This window comes from Nycticebus coucang, chromosome 4 (assembly GCF_027406575.1).
Source record: "Nycticebus coucang isolate mNycCou1 chromosome 4, mNycCou1.pri, whole genome shotgun sequence".
Classification (NCBI taxonomy): Eukaryota; Metazoa; Chordata; class Mammalia; order Primates; family Lorisidae; genus Nycticebus; species Nycticebus coucang.
Genome location: NC_069783.1, coordinates 93,857,959 through 93,880,535, shown reverse-complemented (window position 1 = coordinate 93,880,535; position 22,577 = coordinate 93,857,959). Strand labels below are relative to the sequence as shown.

The following is a 22,577-nucleotide window of genomic DNA, read 5'->3' as shown; positions in this document are numbered from 1 at the left end:
CGGCCGGATCGCGGACCTCCAGAGGCGGGCGGGGGAGGGGCGCGCTGGCCCTGGCCCCTGCGGCCAGTGCTTGCGCGGCCTGCGCTGCCCGCGGCGCCGGGTCCTCGCGCCAGCAGCGGCCGGGTTATGTAACGCGTGACCTCCCCTTCCCCCTCCGCCTTGGCGCGGTCGGCCCGGGCCCGCCTCCCGGCACACGGCCGCCCCGCGCCCACCCCTTGCGCCCGCGTCCCTTCTTTCCGCTCTTCCCGCGTCCTGCCGGCCCCGCTCAGACTGCGCCGCAAACTCCTTCCTCCTGCGCCGGCGCCTCGGCCGGCCATTCAGTCCCGCGCCATTCATTCCTGCGCGCGTTCGGGCGTTCGTTCAACAAGCGTTTGCAGAATGTCGACTCGGCCTCCCGCCACAGTGTTTCTCCGGTATCCTCCTCAGGGATCCCGGAGTCCCTGTCGGAGTATCCGAAGACAGTTTTTATTCACCTCGTCACCTTGTTACTTGTCTGTTCCCTTAATACACAGGGTATCTTTCACACTTGCACACACTGTTAGAATGGTTCAACCTGTGTGTTTTCACTGCTTTCCTGTGTATTCCCAGTTTGCAAAGAAAAAACCTTAATGTAATACTCCTTAATTGACTCCACCTTGTTTTTTGAAAAATGCAGATGACACAAGTCTACTAATTCTGTCTTTACCTTCACGGCCTCTCAGTAGACTACCTTCAGACATCTACTGATTCTGTCTTTACCTTCACGTCCTCTCAAGCCATGTAGTAAGTAAAAATAATATCATTTAGGTAAAAATGTAGACTAGCACATAAGCATAAAAGGGCTTCTGAACTGTTAAGGACTTTATGTAACAATTCTTAATTTTCTGTATCTGCCCGGTGTCTGGCTTCTCCACTTTGATCATTTCCTCTTTAGGTGCGGTGGGACGTACCCTAACGTTGGTTCTTCCTGTGGAGTATTGTACACAATAACTTAACCTGTGGGTATCATGTACCTGCTTTCGCACGTACTAGTGCTGCACGTTCCCTCCCTTCCTATACTCTGCTGGCACTTCAGAGCTCACCTAAAGTTCCGCTTCAGGAACTCTTCAATCTACCAGTTGCCATTTTCCGTATATTGTAACAATTGTCTTTTTCTTTTTTTAAGATGCAAGGTCTCAGTCTGTTACCCAGGCTGGAATGCAGTGTCTCAATCATAGTTAAGTTCACTGCAGTCTGCAACTCGCAGGCTCAAGTGATCCTCCTGCCTCAGAGTAAACCGGGACTATATATAGGCACTGTGCCACCACATGCAAATTTTTTTTTTTTTTGTAGAGACAGAGTCTCACTGTACCGCCCTCGGGTAGAGTGCCGTGGCCTCACACAGCTCACAGCAACCTCTAACTCTTGGGCTTACGCGATTCTCCTGCCTCAGCCTCCCGAGCAGCTGGGACTACAGGCACCCGCCACAACGCCCGGCTATTTTTTGGTTGCAGTTTGCCCGGGGCTGGGCTTGAACCCACCACCCTCGGCATATGGGGCCGGGGCCCTACTCTCTGAGCCACAGGCGCCGCCCCCACATGCAAATTTTTTAATTTTTTGTAGAGACACAAGGACCTTGCTAGTAGCCCAGGCTTGTCTGTAGCTCCTAATTATCTTATCCCTATCCTCTTTTTCTCATATTTTGTAAGTTCCTTGAGGGTGTAGTCTTCCCCAAACTCATGTCATTTGTCAAAAAACTTTAGTTCTATTTTATGGTAAATTATACATATTTAAGATTTTTTTAAAGGTGGTAATCACTCTTTTAGAATTAATCTCTATAAAGTCTAAAGTAGAAAAAATTTCAAAATAATGTGCTTGAATGTGTAAGGTCACTCCATTTTCCCTCACCTCCAAGTTCAAAATTAAGATTCTGCATAAGAGAATTGAAGTTCGTCTTAACCAACAGTGAACTAGTCATCATTGAGATACGTTACAATGACTGTATATGGTATAATAATTATTTTATCATCCTTTCTTTGATAGCTGCTGTAGTGAAAAGATAGGGACTTCAGAATTAGATATGGGTTTCATTTCTGGCTCTGCCAATAGTGACCTTGGACAAGTTATTAATATCTCTGATTTTTTCTCATTTATAAAATGAAGACATCGTTCACACATTGGGTAGCTAAGGGTTAAATGAGTTTTTAACTGTAAGGTACCTTGTGAAACATAGGTACACAGTAGGTGCTCAGTAAATACACGCTGCCTTTGATATACCCCTTTAGTGTAATTCACAGTTGAGAATGAATCTGGATATGCTGGAGACACGGCAGGAGTCTAAGGTCCAGTGTCCCTCGTTTCACTGTTACCACTAGTGCCTTCACTGGGGTCTCTGTTTCTCTTGTTCCCTGACTATTCTCTACATAAAAATCAGTGTGATCTTTTTAAAGACATAAATTGACAGTTTCTTGCTCAATATCTTCCAAAATCTTGAATCTAAGCCCCTTAGAAATGCCCCATTGGTGCATTTTGAATTTGGCAGCTGCCAATTTCTTTCTTTTTTTTTTTTTTAATTGTTGGGGGTTCATTGAGGGTACAAGAAACCAGGTTACACTGATTGCATTTGTTAGGTAAAGTCCCTCTTACAATTGTGCCTTGCCCCCAAAAGGTGTGTCACACACTGAGACCCCACCCCCTCCCTCCTTCCCCCTCTCTCCTCTTCCTTTCCCCACCCTCTCCCTCCCCTCTCTCTGTGCAGTTGCCAATTTCTAACCTTACCTCTTACCACATGACTGTCATCATCCTATTTCAGGCCTGTAGTTGTTTTGTCAGTTCTTGAACAAACTGTTCCTACTTTGGGATGTTATACTTAACTGTTCTTCTAAGTGGACTACCCCTTCCCCTAGGTCAGCGGTTCTCAACCTTGAGACCCCTTTTTAACAATGAAAATACATTGCAGCGTTAGGAAGGTTGAGAGCCACTGCCCTAGGAGGTCATGGCTCTTGCCTTCAGGCATTCTGTTTGCAGCTTAGAAGTCATCAACTCCAAGTGGCCTTCCTTGATCCCTAAAATAGAAGCCAGCCCCTCCATCTCTCACCTCACCTTTCCTCTCCTTTTTTCTTTACAAGAGATAAGGTCTCACTCTCATCCAGGCTAGGAGTGGTGGTGCAATCACAGCTCATTGCAGCCTTGAACTTCTAGGCTTGAGTGATCCTCCCTCCTCAACCTTCCAAATCACTGAGATTACAGGTGTGAGCCACTGCTCCTGGCCTCTCTCTCTCTTTTTTTTTTTTGAGACAGAGCCTTACTTTGTCACCCTTGGTAGAGAGAGTGCTGTGGCGTCACAGCTCCCAGCAACCTCGACTCTTGGGCTTAAGTGATTCTCTTGCCTTAGCCTCCCAAGTAGCTGGGACTACAGGCACCCACCACAACGCCTGGCTATTTTTTGTTGTTGTAGTTGTCAATGTTGTTTAGCAGGCCTGGGCTGTGTTTGAACACGCCAGCCCCGGTGTATGTGGCTGGCACCCTAACTACTGAGCTGTGGGCACCGAACCCCCTCTGTCTCTTGATTGTTTTATTCTTTTTCTTTGTAGCATTTATTATTAGGTAAATATACACTATTCACTTATTTATTGATTTCCCCCATTAGATTGTTTGCTTCTAGCCCTCTTTACAACTAGAGGACAGGCCTTGTCTGACTTGTACACAGCTTTATCCTCAGCGCTTAGAACTGTGCCTGGCACATAATAGGCTCTTAGCACAAGTTGTTTAGTGGCGATTGGTATAGCTGACTTGGACATCAAGTTCTGGAGTCAGACAGATTGTGTTAGAGTCCAGGTTCCTACCATTTACTGATTGTGAGGCCAAAGGCAAGCTAATAACTTTAGTAACTTTTGGTACCTCAGTTCATTTGTTAGGGCATTATGTGTACTTTATAGGATTATGGTGATAATAATTGAGTTAATATATATAAGTCCTTAGTGCAGGTTTTTTTTTAACTTTTAAGAACTATTTGAAATTAGCATATTCACTTAGGGTTTTGTGTTTCCATATGAGATAAAGGTGGATTTAATTTTATATTTTTTGCTGAATTTTTGTTATCAATTTTATTTCTGGAACTCTTAAATACATTTTGTGGCTATCAAGAACAAATTAAGAAATGAACTGCTGAGAATGATGACTGGTATTTGGTCTTAATGTGTAAGTCAAGTTTTTTATTCTTCAGTCTGTAGAAGATGCTAAGAGTGATTATCTCAACAGCTGCCCTCCAGAGTGGCTTTTATACATTTCCTTTCAAGTTCAGCTGGAGATCTGATTGTGGTGATGAAAGGAATTGCTGGAAGCCTCCTATCTTTAGACAGGAAAATCCTCGAAGATCTAGCTGAAGTGTGAGTCTTCTAATATTTGGGAAGGAAAAGTGTGTTTAGTTTCTCCCTTATTTCATTGTGGGGTTTTCCTCTAATACTGTACTTGGTTCTTACTTGGAGTTTAAAATAACCAGCTTATATTTATCTTCCTTTCCCTTTCTGTTCTTTTTATAATGTGATTGTTTTTTCTTTACCATTTACAGAAATAGAAGAAAAAATTGATGAGGACAGTGACTTTATAATAGATAATTAGAGCTAATACAACTTGAATTATTTTACCAAGTAAGATTTCTGCCTGTGGTAATTACACTTTCATAATACTATTTTTACTTAGTCCCCTTATCCTTAGTAAGATGTTTCTTTGTAGTAACATGTTTTATTTCTCAGTCTGAACTTTAACAAGTAGTATCGTCCTAAACTTGGGGTCTTAATTAAAAAAGAAAGTCAAGACCAGGTGTGGTGACTCATAGTCTAGGAGGTCTAGGTGGTGGGATTGCTTGAGCTCAGGAGAGACTGCAGATCGAGACCCCATCTCCACTGAAAATAGAAAAATTACCCAGACATCATAGTACACCCCTGTAGTCCCAGCTACTTGGGAGGCTGATGTAGGAGGCCAGTCTCAAGATCGTGAGGTTGCAGTGAGCTACAGTGTTGTTATTGTACTCTAGACAGGGCAACAGAGCAAGGCTCTGTCTCAAAAAAAAAAAAAAAAAGTCAGATTATTGCTGCTTTATGTAACATTTGTTTCAAAATTTAATAATAATTGCTAAAGTATTAAATATTTTCTGTGTGCCAGGCTCTTAATAAGTTCAGTGTCTCATTTAATATCCACAACTACCATATAAGGTAGGTATGGTTGTAAAGAAACAGACTTAGAGATTATTATTTGGCTAGGTCACACAGGTAAGGAGTTAAGATTTTAACCTAGTTCCACCTGATTCCATAGATACTCTGCTGTGAGGCACACTGAAAACAAGAAGGGCCAGGTGCGGTGGCTCACGTCTGTAATCCCAGCAGTTGGGAGACCGAGGTGGGTGGATTGCCTGAGCGCACAGGTTCAAGACCAGAGTGAGACTTCGTCTCTAAAAACAGCTGGGCATTGGGGGGGGGGGCAGGGGTGCGCCTGTAGTCCCAGCTACTTGGGAGGCTGAGGCAAGAGAATTACTTAAGCCCAGGAGTTTGGGGTTGATGTGAGCTATGACACCATGGCGCTCTATGGAGGGTGACAAAGTGAGACTATCTTAAAAAAAAAAAAAAAGAAAACAAGGAGGGTGGGAAAGGTTGGCTCATGCCTATTATCCCAACATTTTGGGAGATGGAAGTCGGAGGATCACTTGAGGCCAGAAGTTTGAGACTAGCTTGGGCAACATAGACCCTGTTTCTATAAGAAATTTAAAAAAATTAGCTGGGCACCTGATGGCACATGCCTGTTGTCCCAGCTACTCAAGAGACTGAGGCAGGAGGATCACTTGAATTCAAGAGTTTGAGGCTGCAGTGAGCTATGATCACACCACTGTATTCTAGCATGGGAGATAGAGTGAGACCCTATCTCAAAAACAAGCAAACAAAAAGCCAACAGAAGTTTCTGTTTGTAAACTTGCCATTATATTTTATCATATTGTTTGTATATGTTTCTCTTAACTATTGGCATTTTCATCATTATTTGTGGCTAAGATTTTTTTAGATTTAACTATTGCTGTACTTACTTACCGTATATATTCTTTAAGTATGAAATATTGTAATAGAATAGTGATTTAAAAATCTTTATTTCTTAGTTATTCTTATTAAAAAGTCATGAAAAGTAAACCAGAGAATCATGTGTGTCATGATACGTCAGCTTTGTAAATAGTTTGAAAAAGGTTTTGCATATTATGGGTGTGATACATCAGGTGTATTAAATTTGTTTAAGGCTAAAATAAATTTCAGGTAGCAAGTAAATATTTGAAAAATTATTAGGATGTGTTTCTGCTGATTACAGAAATCTTTGTTTTTGGTAAGTTAGGAGGAACACATACATTTTTACATAAATTTAAATGATTTTTGACATTTATTTGGAAGACTTTTTAATTTGTAAGAATATCTAAATTATGAGTTAACTTTTCAACACCTAAGTAGATTCAGAATGTCAGTGCTAGAAAGAATCTTACAGATTCTGTAGGCCATGCCTTTATATTTTACTGGGGGAAAGTGAAACCTTCAGAGTCATTCACCTGCTAAAGAGGAAAAATAAGACTAGAACTTGACTCCAAGGTCCTCTGCTAAGCGCTGCAGAAAATCAAATGATGCATTTTTGTGAAATTGTGACTTAAAGTCTTATTATTATTTTTTTATCATTGAAAGAGTAATAGAAAAAAATTCTTGGCCTCTATTCATGATGCAAGTGGAAATTATGCTTTCTCATCTAGGCAGGTAATGGCCTTGTCCATAGAGGATAGTTTGAGAATTATTTTAAAGAGACCAGTCTGATCCTGTGGTTTGCACTTGAATTAAAAGATTATGTAGAAGTGAGCAAGAAATCTTTGCCTTTCTGTGCAGCCATTACTTCCCAGCCATTTACATACCCAAATATATACTTATTTTCTTAAAACTTACAAAGTATGCTTTAAACTTCTTTTATGGTATTCAAGGCCTTCTGTTACATTCCCTCAGCTACCTTAGTTTTTCTACCACTACATCTGGGCATACCAGTCAATTCCAGAATGTCGTCCTAAACATTTTTGTGCATATTTTTCTTTTGTGCTTTTGATTATGAATTTTCCTTCCTGAAATTTCTGCCTGCCTCCCTATCCCCTACTGTTCCATAAAATCCTGTTACTGTTCTTAGCTCAGCTCTTGCCTCTTCATTGATTATTCTTGGGCTTCTCCAACGTGAAGTTTATTGCTATTTTCTGTATGCATTTATTGCATTCTGTCAGTACCTCTAATGTAGGATTGCATGTGATAGCTTTATAAAAACGTAAGGAAAAGTAAGAGGCCAGATAAGAGAAATTTTGTCATGTATAATCTGATTGAAACTTTCAATTACCTGGGTGTGGTGGTTTGTAATCCTAGCACTCGGGGAGGCTGAGGCAGGAAGATTGCTTGAGACCAGGAGTTTGAGGTTGCTATGAGCTACACCATGGCACAGCACTCTAGCCCACATAACAGAGCAGGACTGTCTCAAAAAAACAAAAAAAAATCCCAAACTTTCAACTAGTGAGCTGCATTTTAGTGAGTTGCATTTACTCTTGCTGTGAAATTCTTTTTACTTAGTATATACCTTGTAGCAACTTTCTTCTTAGTATAACACGTTTCATTACTTCTGAACTACAGCCCTTGTTTCTCCACCATTTTAGGTAAGAGCAAAATCAATTACTCTATAAATGTATGCCTCTGACCAGCAGCATCAGTGTTACCTGGGAACTTTTTAGAAATACAAATTCCTGGCCCTACCCTACCCTAGGCTCACCGAGTCAAAAACTTAGGAGTTGTGGCAAACTTGAATAACCACTTTTTCAAATACTGTCCCTCTTTGATATTGCCTCCTTGGTTCTAGGGCTAAGTTCTATTACTAGCCCTTCTGCTGTAGCCTTTGGAATTCCTGATTTACTGCAGACTTGAACTTTTTTTACACATAATTATTTGGCTTTTCTGTGATAATACACCACTTCTTATTGAAGATCAGTGACCTTTTATTCCTTCCTGTAGACTCATTTTACCATGTCATGTCCAGAATGTTATTTTGTTTTCTTTTGTAGCTTGATTCCTGCTTACAGACGTGCTAAGTTAGAGATGCATACAACCTACAGGAGATGTTTAATAAAAGCAGCTGAGCCATGTAGTTTGGAAGACAGGAAAACTGAGGGAGGCTGTTAGGAACCCAGGTGACTTGGCTGCATTCTGGAAAGCAAGGGAAGGCAGTTTATGTACTTTATAGTGTTTCCGTGTCTTTCCCTTTCTTTCGATGGAAATTTGTAATCCCAGGTAAAGAAATTATTAGTAATTCTTTCAGAAAGTCTCCTTCAGTTTGCATTCACATGATTGATTTTGCTAAGTCAAGCATCATTTGGTGGGCTGTTTTTTTTGTTTGTGTGTGGTTATGAATACCCAAAAGGAAAAACTCTTGATGTATTGAATTGTTTGGGATAGAGGCTTTCCTTTTAATCATATCAGCCTCAAATTGGGACATTACAAGTGTGTTTTTTGCATTTTCAGTTTTAATATATCCAGATATTTTTTATATAGTACATTTTATTGTTTGTCTCTTTTTACCTCTGTTAATTTAGATATTAAATGAAAATGATAGTATTTGTTTATGGGGTACAGGCTAAGCTACTGTAACAGAATCTTCAGAATGCAGTAGCACAAACAGTATTGAAGTTTTTCTTTCTCCTTTGAGTCCAAAGGTAGGTAAGCAATCCACAAAGGATGAGCAGCTCGTTATTAGGTTGTTCAGTGTTCCGCATTCCTTTTGTTTACTTAGCCATTCTCTAGGATATTGTCCTCCTTCCCAGAGGTGAAACTGAGTTACTTAAAAACTGCATTCCAGAAAATTAGAAAAACAGTTTCCTTTAAGAATATGTCATATTTTATACACATTACTCATATCCTGTTGGTTGGAACCTAGTCACATGGCCACTCCTGATTTTAGAGGAGCTTGGAAAATGTAGTCTCTAGTTGGCAATCCTGCTTCTCACTAAAAGGGGTGGGAAAAGCGTTCTATTACTAAAAGAAGAGTAAATATTGGAGGACACTGCCATTCCCAAGACCACCCTCACTTCTGACCCTGCAAGTTTGAGGATTCTCACCACCCTTAGGTTCAATAATTTGCTAGAAAGCTAGAAAGGTTCCCAGAACTCCAGAAAACTCTTGTACTTTGGGGTTGGCTTTATTACTGTGAAAAGATAGAATAAAATCAGCTAAGGGAAAAGGTACATGGGGTATACAAGAAGAAAGAGTTCCATATATGAAACTAACAGTTGTCCTCTCCCAGGGGACTCTGGACAGTGCTAACTTCTGATACTCATGGTGTAACAATACAGAGAATTGCCCATCAGGGAAACTCACCCAAGGCTTGGTATCCAGTTGGTGTTGGGGCTTTCTCACTTAGATGTGATTGACAGCAGCCATGTCTGACCTTTAGTCATTTAGCCCTTCTGGAGGTTGGATAATCCCTAGCTCTAAGCCTTCACCATAAATCAGTGTTACACTATCTGGAGTGGTTCAAAGCCTCCTAAGTAAACAAAGGCTTTTAGTAAGCAGGACATTCCAAGGGCTTAAAGATCACCCTCCAAGAACCAAGAGTAAGGTTGACTCTGCATTTACACAGCCACATCTGTAGATAGGTAGAAAGACTTAAATAATACATAATGCTTTTGCTGCAAGCTTTTTTGTTTTATTTAAATGGATAGAGGTACAGAAGCATATATATTTCAAAAACTGCAAGACACTAGAATTTGTCAGGTGCAACTGCCTACTTGGGAAGAGCTAAGGTCAGACTGATAATGACTTGCTTAAGATCAGAGAACCAGTTAGCAACAAAATTGGTACTGGCTCTGGGTCTTTACTAGGTTCTCTTGAATATGGACTGGTTAGGATGTAGATGGAGCTTATTTGTAGAGCCTGTTTTCTTTCTTACTCCTGTTAAATATGACTGCTACTTTGTCTGACCCAGACAGGTGCTACATGCCCGGGTGAAGAAGCAGCTGTTACGTTGAACTGAATTAGGCTAGTTAAGTTTAATAATGTTCTAACCCAACTTTTTTAGCAGTTTATGTTGGTACTATTTTAGTTTCTCCATTCCCCAAACAGGGAACACAATTTGTAGATTAGCGGCCTCCAGCCTTTTTTTGGCACCAAGGTCCGGTTTCATGGAAGACAGTTTTTCCATGGATGAAGAAAAATTAGATTCTCATAAGAACATGCGACCTAGATCCGGCACATGCACAGCTTACAGTAGGGTTCATGATCCTGTGAGAATCTAATGCTGATGTGACAGGAGGCGGAGCTCAGGGGCTGATGCCTGGGATGAGGAGCAGCTGTAAATACAGGTGAAGCTTTGCTTCTTGTGCTTGTGGTCCAGAGATGGACCACACACCAGGAGGTGAGCCGTGGTAGGCACGAGGGTTGAGGGGTTGAGGACCGTGGTAGAGGATGAGAATGATTTTGTACCACAAACCAGCAGTGCAGCCTGATAGAAAATTTTAACGTCTCTATCCTAGAAGAAATCTGCAAAATAAGTAGTACTTCACCTATCTACTAAATAGATGAATTGTGAAAATAAATGATAGATTTAGAGGGTCTTTTGAAAAATAAAAGCACTGTGGAAAAACAGTAGTGGTGGTGTGTTTAAATGTAAAGAATTTAAATTAGAATGTAAAATTTAAGGAACATTGAAAGGAAGGAAATGCAGTGTCAGTTAACAAGTGAATTTTTTAGATAATGGGAATATAATTGCCCCACTCCCTTTCTGTTTTCCAGTTTTCTACAGTAAACTTGTATTACTTTTATAAATAGAGGAGGACAAAGTGATTTTGAAAAGGAATGCCTAGCAAGACTGAATACTGTACTTAGCAGCGTGATAAAGCAGTATATAAACACGAATCGGTAATAGGGGTATAGTGGAGACTGTCCCAAGAAAAGATTAAAAGATCAGACTCACCTCAGGGAAAGGCTTATGCACTACACTCCATATTTTCTTTAGGGAGCGTGTTGTATGCCACTTTAATTTGATAGAAGTTCTTTGAGTTCTGTGTTTATAAAGTTGGATCTCATCTAGTACAGGAATTACTTCTTTGCAACAGAAAAAAATGGTAACAGGAAAATGTTTCAGTATGATGAAGGTGAAAATACCACAATGTATAGAAAAGGGTTCTGTGCACGTACCATCTTAGGAATAAAATTCTATCTACGTATCTTAGACTTTATGTTCACATATTATTAAAAGAGATATTACATGTATAAAATGCAGTGCTATCCTTAGAGGGTAAACATCAGCTTGTTTTAGAATCAGTTATCAAAGCCAGGTCTATGCTGAAGACTAGCGCCGGTAGTTGTGCTTCTTTGGAAATTGTGCCCTTCATCTAAATGCCTGATTTTTGGTTTGGTTTTAAATAGGTTGGTGAGAGTCAAAATCAAAACCTGATGTCGTTTGGGATGGGTCTGGAAGTTTGCTCTGCTTCCCTGAAATTCAGTAGTCTCTGTAGTGCCACTGTAACTTCAGCAATCTGAGAACTATAGGCTTAGAGAATGATACTCATTATGGTTGAGTCAGAACAAAGGACAAACTGGCCATATTTTTGTTCTAATTGTTAAATAGGAAGCTGATTATCTGGTGTTAAAGCTTAACCATTTAAAGACAAAATAAGAGTACCTTGGAGCAGGCATTGTCAGACTATTGCTTGTGTACTGGCACCTCACTTACTCATAAGGGTACCTGGTTTTTATAGATTACTTCTGTGAAAGGCCTGTCACTACTTCAATTTTAAGGGAAAAAAAAAAAAAAACAAAACCCAGATACTGCTGTACAGATTTCTTGGAGAAGTAACCTCTTTCCCAGCTGTGCATCTCTTTTCTATAGCTTGGCAGGTTCTGTGATCCTGGCTGCCTGTGGAGAGTTTCCAGCTTCAGAAGTCCTTTTATTCCACCCCTTTACTTTCTTTTCTTTTTCACAAAATTTTAATTGTGGTAAAATATATATAACATACAAATTTGCCATTTTTAACCATTTTTAAGCATGTAGTTTATTAAGTACATTCATATTGTTTGGTTGTTTGGCAATGATCAGCACCATTTATCTCCAGAACTCCTTTTTTTTGAGACAATCTCTGTCACCCTGGGTAGAATGCTGTGGTGTCATCATACCTCACAGCAACTTCAAACTCTTGGGCTCAAGTGATTCTCTTGCCTCAGCCTCCCAAGTAGCTGGGACTACCGCCATAGGGCCTGGCTAGTTTTTCTATCGGTCTTGGTCAGGCTATTTTCAAACTCCAGAGCCCAAGCAATCCAAAGTTCTAGGGTTATAGGTGTGAGCCACCATGCCTGGCATATCTCCAGAACTCTTTTGCCTTGCCTAAGAGCATCCCATTAAATAATAAACTCACCCTTACTGGGCGGTGCCTGTGGCTCAGTGAGTAGGGTGCCGGCCCCATAAAGCAAGGGTGATGGGTTCGAACCTGGCCCTGGCCAAACTGCAATAAAAAAATAACCAGGTGTGGTGGATGCCTGTAGTCCCAGCTACTTGGGAGTCTGAGGCAAGAGAGTCGCCTAAGCCCAAGAGTTGCTGTGAGCTGTGACGCAATGGCACTCTATTGAGGGCAACATAGTGAGACTCTGTCTCTAAAAAGAAAATAATAAGGGGCGGCGCCTGTGGCTCAAAGGAGTAGGGGATATGCTGGAGGTGGCGGGTTCAAACCCAGCCCCGGGCCAAAAACTGCAAAAAAAAAAAAAAAAAAAAATTGAGTAACTCCCCCTTACAACCACCATACTGCTGACTATCTCCATGAATTTAACTACTTTGAGTACTTAATATGAGTATTAGTCCTTTTGTAAATGTCTTATTTCACTTAGCATATTCAAGTTTCATTAATATTACAGCTATGAGTTGGAATTTCCTTTTTAAGACTGTATAATATTTCATTGTGTATATATGCCACATTTTATTTATCCATTCTTTTGTCCGTGGACACTTGGGTGGCTTCTATCTTTTGGATATTGTGAATAATGATATGAACATGGATATACAAATATCTGTTCATGTCTCTGCTTTCAGTTCTTTTGGGTAGAATTATATGGTAATTCTATTTCTAATTTTTAAATAACTGCTATGCTGTTTTCCATAGAAGCTGCACTATTTTATATTTCCATCAACAATGCACAAGGGTCCAGTTTCTTTCCATCTTCATCACTTATTTTCTGTTATTTTTTTAAATTTTTAATTGTTACAGTTAAATGTACAACATGTATATCCATAAGGATATACAAATATTATCTTTTTGGGGTTTTTTTTGGCAGTTTTTGGCCGGGGCTGGGTTTGAACCCGCCATCTTCCGCATATGGGGCTGGTGCACTACTCCTTTGAGCCACAGGCGACGCCCTACAAATATTATCTTTATGGGTATATGTGATGTCTTGATATAGGTATACAACATAAGTTAATCAAATTAGGGTAATTGGGGTAGCCATCATCTCAGGCATTTATCATTTCTTTTTGTCAAGAGCATTCCAGTTTCAAAAGTTACACTCTATTTTACCACTTTGTTGTGCCATCAGATATTGCTCATTCCATCCATAATTTTTGCGCCCATTTTATCCCCACTTCATCCCCTGTCTCTGCTGTCCTTTCCAGTCTCTGGTAATCATCATTCTCTTCTGTTTCCATGAGATCAGTTGTTTTTAGTAATTTGCTCCCACATACGAATGAAAACATGCAAGATTTGTTTTTCTGTGCTTGGCTTATTTCACTTAACATAGTGTTCTCTCAGTTCCTTCCGTGTTTTTGTAAATGTCAGGATTTCCTTTTTTTGTGGCTATATAATCTAGTGTATGTATGTACCACAGTTACTTAAACCATTCATTTATTGATGGACACTTAGGTTGATTTCATATTTTGGCTTTTGTGAATAGTGCTGCAATAAACCTGAAAGTGTAGATATCTTTTCAGTATACTGAGTTCCCCTCCTTTGGATATATGCCCAGTAGTGGAATTGCTGGGTTGTATGTGGTAGTTCTGTTTTCAGTTTTTGGAGAAACCGCCATACTGTTCTCCATAATGGTTGCACTAATTTATATTTCTACCAGTAGTGTATGAGGGTTCTCCCTTCTCTACATCTTTGGCAACGTTGTTATTGCTTGTCTTACTGGTAAAAGCCATTTTAACTGGGGTGAGATGATACCTCATTGTGGTTTCAATTTGCATTTCTTTGTTTAATGATGTTTTGTGTTTTTTCATATACCTGTTGGCCATTTGTATGTCGTCTTTTGGGAAATGTCCATTCAGATCTTTTGCCCTCTTTTTTTTTTTTTTTGAGACAGAGTCTCACTGTATGTTGCCCTCAGTAGAGTACTGTGGTGTCACAGCTCACAGCAACCTCAAACTCCTGGTCTTAAGCGATTCTCTTGCCTCAGCCTCCCAAGCAGCTGGGATTACAGGCACCCACCAAAATACCCAGCTATTTTTTGTTGTTCTTATTGTCGTAGTTGTCATTGTTGTTTAGCTGGCCCAGGCCAAGTTCAAACCCGCTAGCCTGGGTGTATGTGGCTGGTGCCATGACCACTTTGCTATGGGCGCTGAGCCCATTTTTTAATTAGATTATTTGATTTTTTCATGTTGAGTTTTTGGAGTCCCTTGTATATTCTAGTTATTAGTTCTTTGTCGCATGAGGAGTTTGCAGATATTTTCTCCCATTCTGTGGACTGTCTCTTCATTTTGTCAACTGTTTGCTGTGCAGAAGCTTTTTAGTTTCTGTGATCCTGTTTGTCTAGTCTTTGCTTTGTTTACCTGTGTTTTGAGGGTATTACTCAAGAAGTCCATCCCAGACCAATGTCCTGAAGCATTTCCCCAAAGCTTTTTTTGGTAGTTTCATAATTTCAGGTTTTAGGTTTAAGGGTTCAATCCATTTGGTTTGATTTTCATATATGGTGAGAGATAAAAGTCTAGTTTCTGCTTATGGATATCCAGCACCATTTACTGACAAGACTGTTCTTTCCCCACTGTATGTTCTTGGGAGTTTTGTTACAGGTAAGTTCACTATGGGCTCGGCACCTGTAGCTCAAGCTGCTAGGGTGCCAGCCACATACACTAGAGCTGGCGGATTCGAATCCAGGCCAGGCCCACGAAACAACAATGATGGCTGCAACCAAAAAAAATAGCTGGGCGTTGTGGCGGGCGCCTGTGGTCCCAGCTACTTGGGAGGCGGAGGCAAGAGAATTGCTTAAGCCCGGGAGATGGAGGTTGCTGTGAGCTGTGATGCCACGACACTCCACCCAGGGCAACAGCTTAAGGCTCTGTCTCCAAAAAAAAAAAAAGAAAGAAAGAAAGAAAAAAAATTAGAATGTATTCTCTTTTTTCCACATTTATTTGATAGATCTCCTCACATATCCTCTGTGTCTATTTCTGTCTCTTCCTCATTCTCCATCCTTTCTTGCCACTGTGCACTGTGGGCTGTTTTCTCACAGCTTACTTTCAGATAGTCTTTATTGCTCTTATCCATCTAGTCACTTCTTAATTTCTACTGTATCTTTCAGTTCTAGAGTTACCAGTTAGTTTTTTATATTTTCAAATTCTCTGCAGATATTCTGAAATTTGTATGCTTGAACTGTGTAAGTACTGTTATAAAGGCTGTGTTAATTCAGCATCTGCAGTCTCTGCACTTATGTTTTTTTTGTTCTTTTGGTTCTCATGTACTGTCACCTCTTTGTGTGCCAGAGATTACCTTCTTAGAATTGCTTTAGGATGTTGTCATCATATTCCTTAGAGGACTTGTCTTCTGCTAGGGATGCTGACTAGCAGCTCACAGTCATCTTATTCGCCTGCCACAATGCCCAACTATTTTTTTTGTTGTTGCAGTTGTCATTGTTCCTTAGCTGGCCAGGGCTGGATTTGAACTCGCCAGCCTCGGTTTTTGTGGCTGGCGCCATAAACACTGTGCTACAGGCGCTGAGAGCCTTTTTTTCTTTCTCAAAAAAGCTTTAAACATTTGTCTGGGATGGTTTTGTTACTTTGGAATGAAGGGAAAGGACCTTTAATACCTTCGTTTTGGTATTTATCTCAACTTTGTTTTATACTTGCCTACTTCACCCCCTTTTAACTATTGTTAAGTATTTTTCATATTGGCCTTTTGCGGTAAGTATATAGTAGACGTTAAGTATGTGGGGCTCTTAAATAAATTGACTAAAGAGTTCAACTTTCAAGATATATTTTATTCTTTCATTTACCTTTATTTAGCACTTTAATAGTTGAATTTAATTATTATGAGTTTTGTCCTTAGTGTATAATGGCCAGAATTCCCAAACTTTTTACTTGTAAGAGTAGGTGTATGAATATGAAGTCAAGAGCTGTGTGTGAATGCATTTCCTAGACTCCTTTAAGGCACCTGTTCTCAATTTGTGGGTCATGACCCACAGGAACTGTATTAAAGGGCTATGGGATTAGGAAGGTTGAGAACCACTGCTTTAAGGTAAGAGCGGAAGTCTTAAGATAAGAGGGGACTGGAAAAAGTGAGCATCTTGAAAAGAGAAGAAATATTTAATAGAAAAATACATGGCAATTCTGGGACTCGATTTAATAATGAACCCATTGGGTATCCGTGTCCTTACCCTTATCAAATTAAAAAAAAAAATGGTTCAAGGAGTAGGGCGCCGGTCCCATATGCCGGAGATGGCGGGTTCAAACCCAGCCCCAGCCAAAAACCACACACAAAAAAGTCTGCAGTGTTAATCAGTTTGTCTCCTGTTCTCAGAGCACTTTGCGTATGTCCCTAAAACTTACATATTATCTTAATATGGGACTTAATTCTGTGAGAGTATTTATTTCTGCCTGTCTTTTAGGCACCTTGTAAGTATAGACAGTACAAATTTATAATAAAAATGTCAGCAAAGAGAAAATGCCACACACAGTATACTAAGTACAAAAATATTTGAAAGAAAATACCTGTTAATGTGTGTGGATAGTGTTGTGCTTTAAGTTGTTCAGTGCAAGATTCTTGTTAATCAAAGCTGATTTGGCTTGGATAATCTATAAGACTTCATATGGTAATTTTTAAAATATAAACCTATATAATTACTAGAAAGAAAATAAATAGTGATCATATTCATGTTTTTTTTTGTGGATCATATTAATGTTGTGAAGGATAATGCAGTCATATCACAAGATGTAGCCTTTTGTGTTAGAAGACTTTGACTTTACAAGGAGTTTCATTTAAGGTCTACGGATCATTTTATGTCTTGCTAGTCACTAACCTAGCTGTTATTTGATTTGATCCATTATTAGTCATCTTGGTGATTTTGTAGTATAATTGGTTTAAGTGTTGCCTTTAGAAGAATGACATGATTTGCTAGTTTATTATCCACAATAATCTTTCTGCATCACGTCCCCTAAGTTGTACTGTTTTAATTGACTTCCTTTATGGCTTTTTACAAAATAGGTTAATCTCACTGTGACTGTGCTCTTAAGTGTCCAGTATACAATACCAAAGCAAAGCTTAAGAGCCACATTATAGGGCAATTCAGAAAGGGAAACATTATGTTAGATTCTATTACACTAATTGTAACAAGTTAAAGTGTGGCCATGTTAGTTGATTGGTGATGTTTTATGTAAGTGGTGTTAGGATAGGTATTCAGGACTGTCTACAAATTTCTCCTCTTGAAATTCAAGCTAATTGAAACATGCTTATCTGTAGGAGGGTGTTTTAGGAACAAATTTCACTTGTCAAGGAGAATGATATACTTGGAAAATATTTACTAAGTATTATATTTTAGATTTTTATTAATTGAACATTTGAAATTATCTTAATTTTTATTGATGTTGAAATAAAGTATCAACTTAGTAGTACATGACTTTAGGAAATTGACTTTTTTTTTTTTTCTTCTCCCCAATACAGAAGCTCCACCATGAGGCGAGGTGGATGGAGGAAGCGGGCTGAAAATGATGGCTGGGAAAAATGGGTGTGTTTTAAAAGAATAAAAATACTTATATTGAACTGTCTAGGTATTTTTTATTTTTCTTTTAGTTTATAATGTGACTTAAGGTATTTTAAAATTGTAAATCACTACAGAAACCAGTTCTTTTGAGTTTTCACAACTTTAACCCCTAAATTTTCCTCTCAGGAATTTTATACTGAGGAAATAAATACCCTAGAACACAAAAATTTATTGTATGATGGTTTTATTGCCTCATTACTAATTGTATTGAAAAACAAGAAAACACATAAACATCCAGTTATAGAGGATTGGTCAAATAATCTATATATAGGAGAATACCATGTAGTCATTAACTAAACTCTTAACCTGGGAAGATAGCCTTGACAAAAACTGTGTTAAAATTTTAAAGGAATATTATATATGATCCTAATTTCAAAACCTCAATGCTTCGAGATACAGAAATAAGCTTTGAAAATAATTCTCCAAAATGGTAATGGGATTATACCAATTTTTAATTTTCTTCTTTATGCTCCCTTTATTTTCTTGGAAAAAATTTTATAATGAGTAGGTAATATTGTGTTTTAATAATCAGTGAAAAAAAGTCATTTCCATTTTCGAAAAAATATACATACCACCAGCCTCCTTCAGCTTTAATTTAGAGACCTAATAATCCAAATTGATGAAGTTTTGTTATTTCAAGGTTTAGGGCAAGTGTAGCTGAATTGTGGCTCTGTCAATGTGTTTAGCAAAAATAACATTTTACATTCTTTGTGAGGTTGGTAGTTACCCAGTAAAAGTAGTGCTGCAAATAGATTGACTAGATCCAGAATTTATCCACTGTGGTGTTCTATCTACGTGTATGGAAGATTGCACTGGTTTGTCAAAGTGCTTCATTTTACCTTAAATAATTCACTTTAAGCTCCTTTTAGAGAAGACAATGGAATCAGTCTAAAATATGCTCTTAGATTTCTTGCCAAGTTCTAACTGGTTTAAACTTCAGTATAACATGCTCAATGATGTATATAAGAATAGTATTTCGTGGTATTAAATTATTATTGACTTAATTATTTCTTCTTTAAAAGTAACTTTTATCATTGTAAGAATGTAATAAAATTATTAAAAATTGAGTTGAGGCCTGGCGCGGTAACTCATGCCTGTAATCCTAGCACCCTGGGAGGCCAGGGTGGGTGTATTGCTTGAGCTTACAAGTTCGAGACCAGCGTGAGCAAAAGTGAGACCCTGTCTACTAAAAATAGAAAAAAACTGAGGCAGGAGGATTGCTTGAGCCCAAGAGTTGGAGGTTGCTGTGAGCTATAATGCAACAGCACTCTACCCAGGGCAACAGCTTGAGACTCGGTCTCTCCCCTCCACCCCCACAAAAAAAATTGAGTTGAAAGAGGGGAAAGTCTTACTTGACCTACCTATTTCATTGCTTTGCCTTGTTCATGTTTCAGAGGTCACCATTATATCTTGCTTTTTTGTATCTTGTTCTTTTATTTAGGTAGTTTTTTAAATACAAGTTTATTTTGGGGGGGTGGGAGGAGAAAAATGTAACTTTTGTGATTGGTTTACCTTTTCTTTAATTCTAGGGTGAGTATATGGCTGCCAAGGTCCAGAAATTGGAGGAACAGTTTCGATCAGATGCTGCTATGCAGAAGGATGGGACTTCATCTACAATTTTTAGTGGAGTTGCCATCTATGTTAATGGATATACAGGTTGAGTATTTTTGTTTTTTAGGTACCCTGTTTTAGCCTGTACTTTTATTAGGAGTGAGAATGATTTGTTTTAAAATTATATAGATGTTTGTACTTATCTATAAAAATGATTTTAAAATAATAAAGGAATAAAATCCTCCGTTGAAATTATCCTCCTTTGCTTTTCTTTTCCATGCTGCTTTTACCTGCTGTTGTGTTTATTTTAATTTTATCAGAGTATATAGTTTAAAACATTAAATGAGGCTTAAAATGAAAAAACAGTAATCCTCTTGCTTAAATATCTGATTGGGAACTCAGATTATGCATGGGTAGGGCATGTGAACTGTGAACTTCAATAGAGGGGGATCTGGTAGGGCCATTTCAGTGGTAAATCTCCAACTGTAATTATTCATGGATTATTTTGGGTAAGGTGGCGTGTGTTTTCCTTTGATTTTCCTAGAAAGAATCTTTTGGTTTCTTGCCTAGAGAAAGAAACAAACCTCGCTGCCAATATTTTGGTTGCCAAGGGGGCAAGGAAAGGGTCAGGATTCGCACAGTTTAGAAGGTGGAATTTCACTTAATCTCCCTATCCTTTAAAATTTTTTGTCTCCTATCTTCTAACCCAGCAGCTATGCCTATTGTCATTGAGTCTTATATCTGGAAGGGGCAGGTGTAATTGGGTAAAGAAATCTGGGAATTCTAGTTTGCCTCTTAAGAAGTTTCAATCATGAACTTCCTATTGTAAGACTTTTCTACACACTCACTGTTGAAGGTGCCCACTGTCTGTTTCATGAGTTTCCCTTGCTTTTGCTGCAACAAGCAAGTCTTTTTCTGGGTTTTCATATAGCCAGCTTAGATTTTATCTTTCTCTAAACTGCACAAGTCAATTAATACTTGTCTACTATTTTACTGCTAAAGTTTTCTCTTGATTCTTTTTAGGGATTCATCTCCTTATCGTTTTAGTGTATTTCTTTAAGTGAATGGCTATAAATATTTATATTTTCCCCTCTCCACTTCTCAACTGGGTGATACCTGCTTATCCTTCAGGTCTGTGTACATGTCTGATTGTTTTCATACAGCGTTAGGTGACTTCTGATGCTCTCCTGGAGATAGGACTCCTTAAATGAATCTGCATCTTAGTATTCATTAGATTTTGCTGTAGTTGCCTGTCTACTAGACAAGAAACAGGAGCTACATTTTTAATCACTCTTCTATTGTGAGTGCCTCTGCAGTGACTGGGAATAATTATTCAGGAAATATTTGTGAAATTAAAGTTAAGTATTAAATAACTGATACGTTTATCTGGTTTAGTGTGAGTAGAGTGCTGTCGTAATTAATTAGGCATCACTGACATTGAATTTAATCTAAGAACGTTCTCAAAGTGGTGCAGCTTTGGGAGATACATACATCAAGCTTGTAACTTTTCTAGTTAGGTATCATGGCACATTCAAGGTTATGGACTTTTCCTGAGTTAATGTAAAACATTAAAAATGTTAATAAAGACAGACATTTCTTGTTACATTAGCCAGTTGTGAAAGTCTCTGGTAATGAGGTTATTCTTATTCCTGTAAGAGGAAGAAATAGATCCGTTGTGTGAGGGGCAAAAAAAATGTCTCTTTCTTGGTTGAGAATCTAGAATTCTAATTGTATATTTGTCACTAATTTGTGTGAATGTAAGACATTATCTATTTGGATCTATTATTATTCCTACCCTTTTCTTTAAGAAAGGGATGATGGGTGGCGCCTGTGGCTCAGTGAGTAGGGCGCTGGCCCCATATACCAAGGGTGGCGGGTTCAAACCCAGCCCCGGCTGAACTGCAACTAAAAAATAGCTGGGCGTTGTGGCAGGCGCCTGTAATCCCAGCTGCTCGGGAGGCTGAGGCAGTAGAATCGCAGAAGCCCAAGAGCTAGAGGTTGCTGTGAGTCCTGTGACATCATGGCACTTTACTGAAGGCCGTAAAGTGAGACTGTCTCTACTAAAAAAAAAAAGAAAGGGATGATAATGGTAATTTTTGCCCTTGTTATGGTTAGGATTTTGTTATTATTCCACAAATAAAGTTCTGTTATGCTAAATTTCACAGTGACATGCCAATTGTGGTGATATAAAATAACTATTTTTAGACAGATGTTCAGCTTTGTGAATACTTGCAAATTAAGGATAAAGCAGTTAACTTCTGTGTAATGAATTAGCAAGTAAAGAGAGCATTTGGCTACTGGAAGGATACGGTGTGATGGTCAGGAGTCAGAGGCAGGAGTGTATACAGTAGGTTCACGCTATTTCCTTATCAGTGACTATTTTCTAATTTAAAGGATTGTGAGACTCACATAGTGAAGAATAAGGGTCCTGCTGTGGTAGGGCCAAAGGAAGGTTAAGCAGACATTCCACTTTTTTCCTACCATTTTAGTTGAACAATTAACATTGGGTCAAGTTCTTGGATATACAGAATGTAGGGGTGCACATAATGAATGTTTTCTTTCTTTCTTTTTTTTTTCTTTTGGCCGGGGCTGGGTTTGAACCCACCACCTCCGGAATATGGGGCCAGCGCCCTACTCCTTTGAGCCACAGGCGCCACCCATGAATGTTTTGTTAATAGACATCTAGCTGGAAGAGTTTTTATATAAAATTTTAAAATTTTGTTTATAGAATTTGCTTTAACCACGTGAGCAAAACTTTCTTCATAAGCTTCATCTGTAGACATGAAAGTGGTCTTCATGTGGCTTTTGTATATAGTGTTTGTTAGGTAGTGGCATTGGCTATGGTGAAATTACATTAGTAGAGCTTTAGGGTTGGATAAATGTGGCCCTAAATTGTGGTCCTTGTTATGGTTATGGGGTTTTTTACTTTACTCTGCTTTTAGTTGTTACTTACTGTGGTTGATTTTAGTTAATCCTGAAATGTAGGTGCACATACAGTGTTCTCAAAGAATGTTCTGTAAAATA

At 38.9% G+C, this 22,577-nt stretch overlaps 1 protein-coding gene across 2 annotated transcripts in view; it reads left to right on the top strand.

Moving 5' to 3' along the window:
• Positions 1-22,577, top strand: part of REV1 (REV1 DNA directed polymerase) — a 74,989-nt gene that overhangs the window by 278 nt on the left and 52,134 nt on the right. For both annotated transcript variants that reach the window (XM_053588378.1, XM_053588377.1), the window contains exons 2-3: positions 17,903-17,966; positions 19,532-19,658. In XM_053588378.1, coding sequence (XP_053444353.1) covers positions 17,913-17,966; positions 19,532-19,658 — 181 coding nt within the window. In that variant the 5' untranslated portion in view covers positions 17,903-17,912. The remainder of the gene's footprint in view (positions 1-17,902; positions 17,967-19,531; positions 19,659-22,577) is intronic.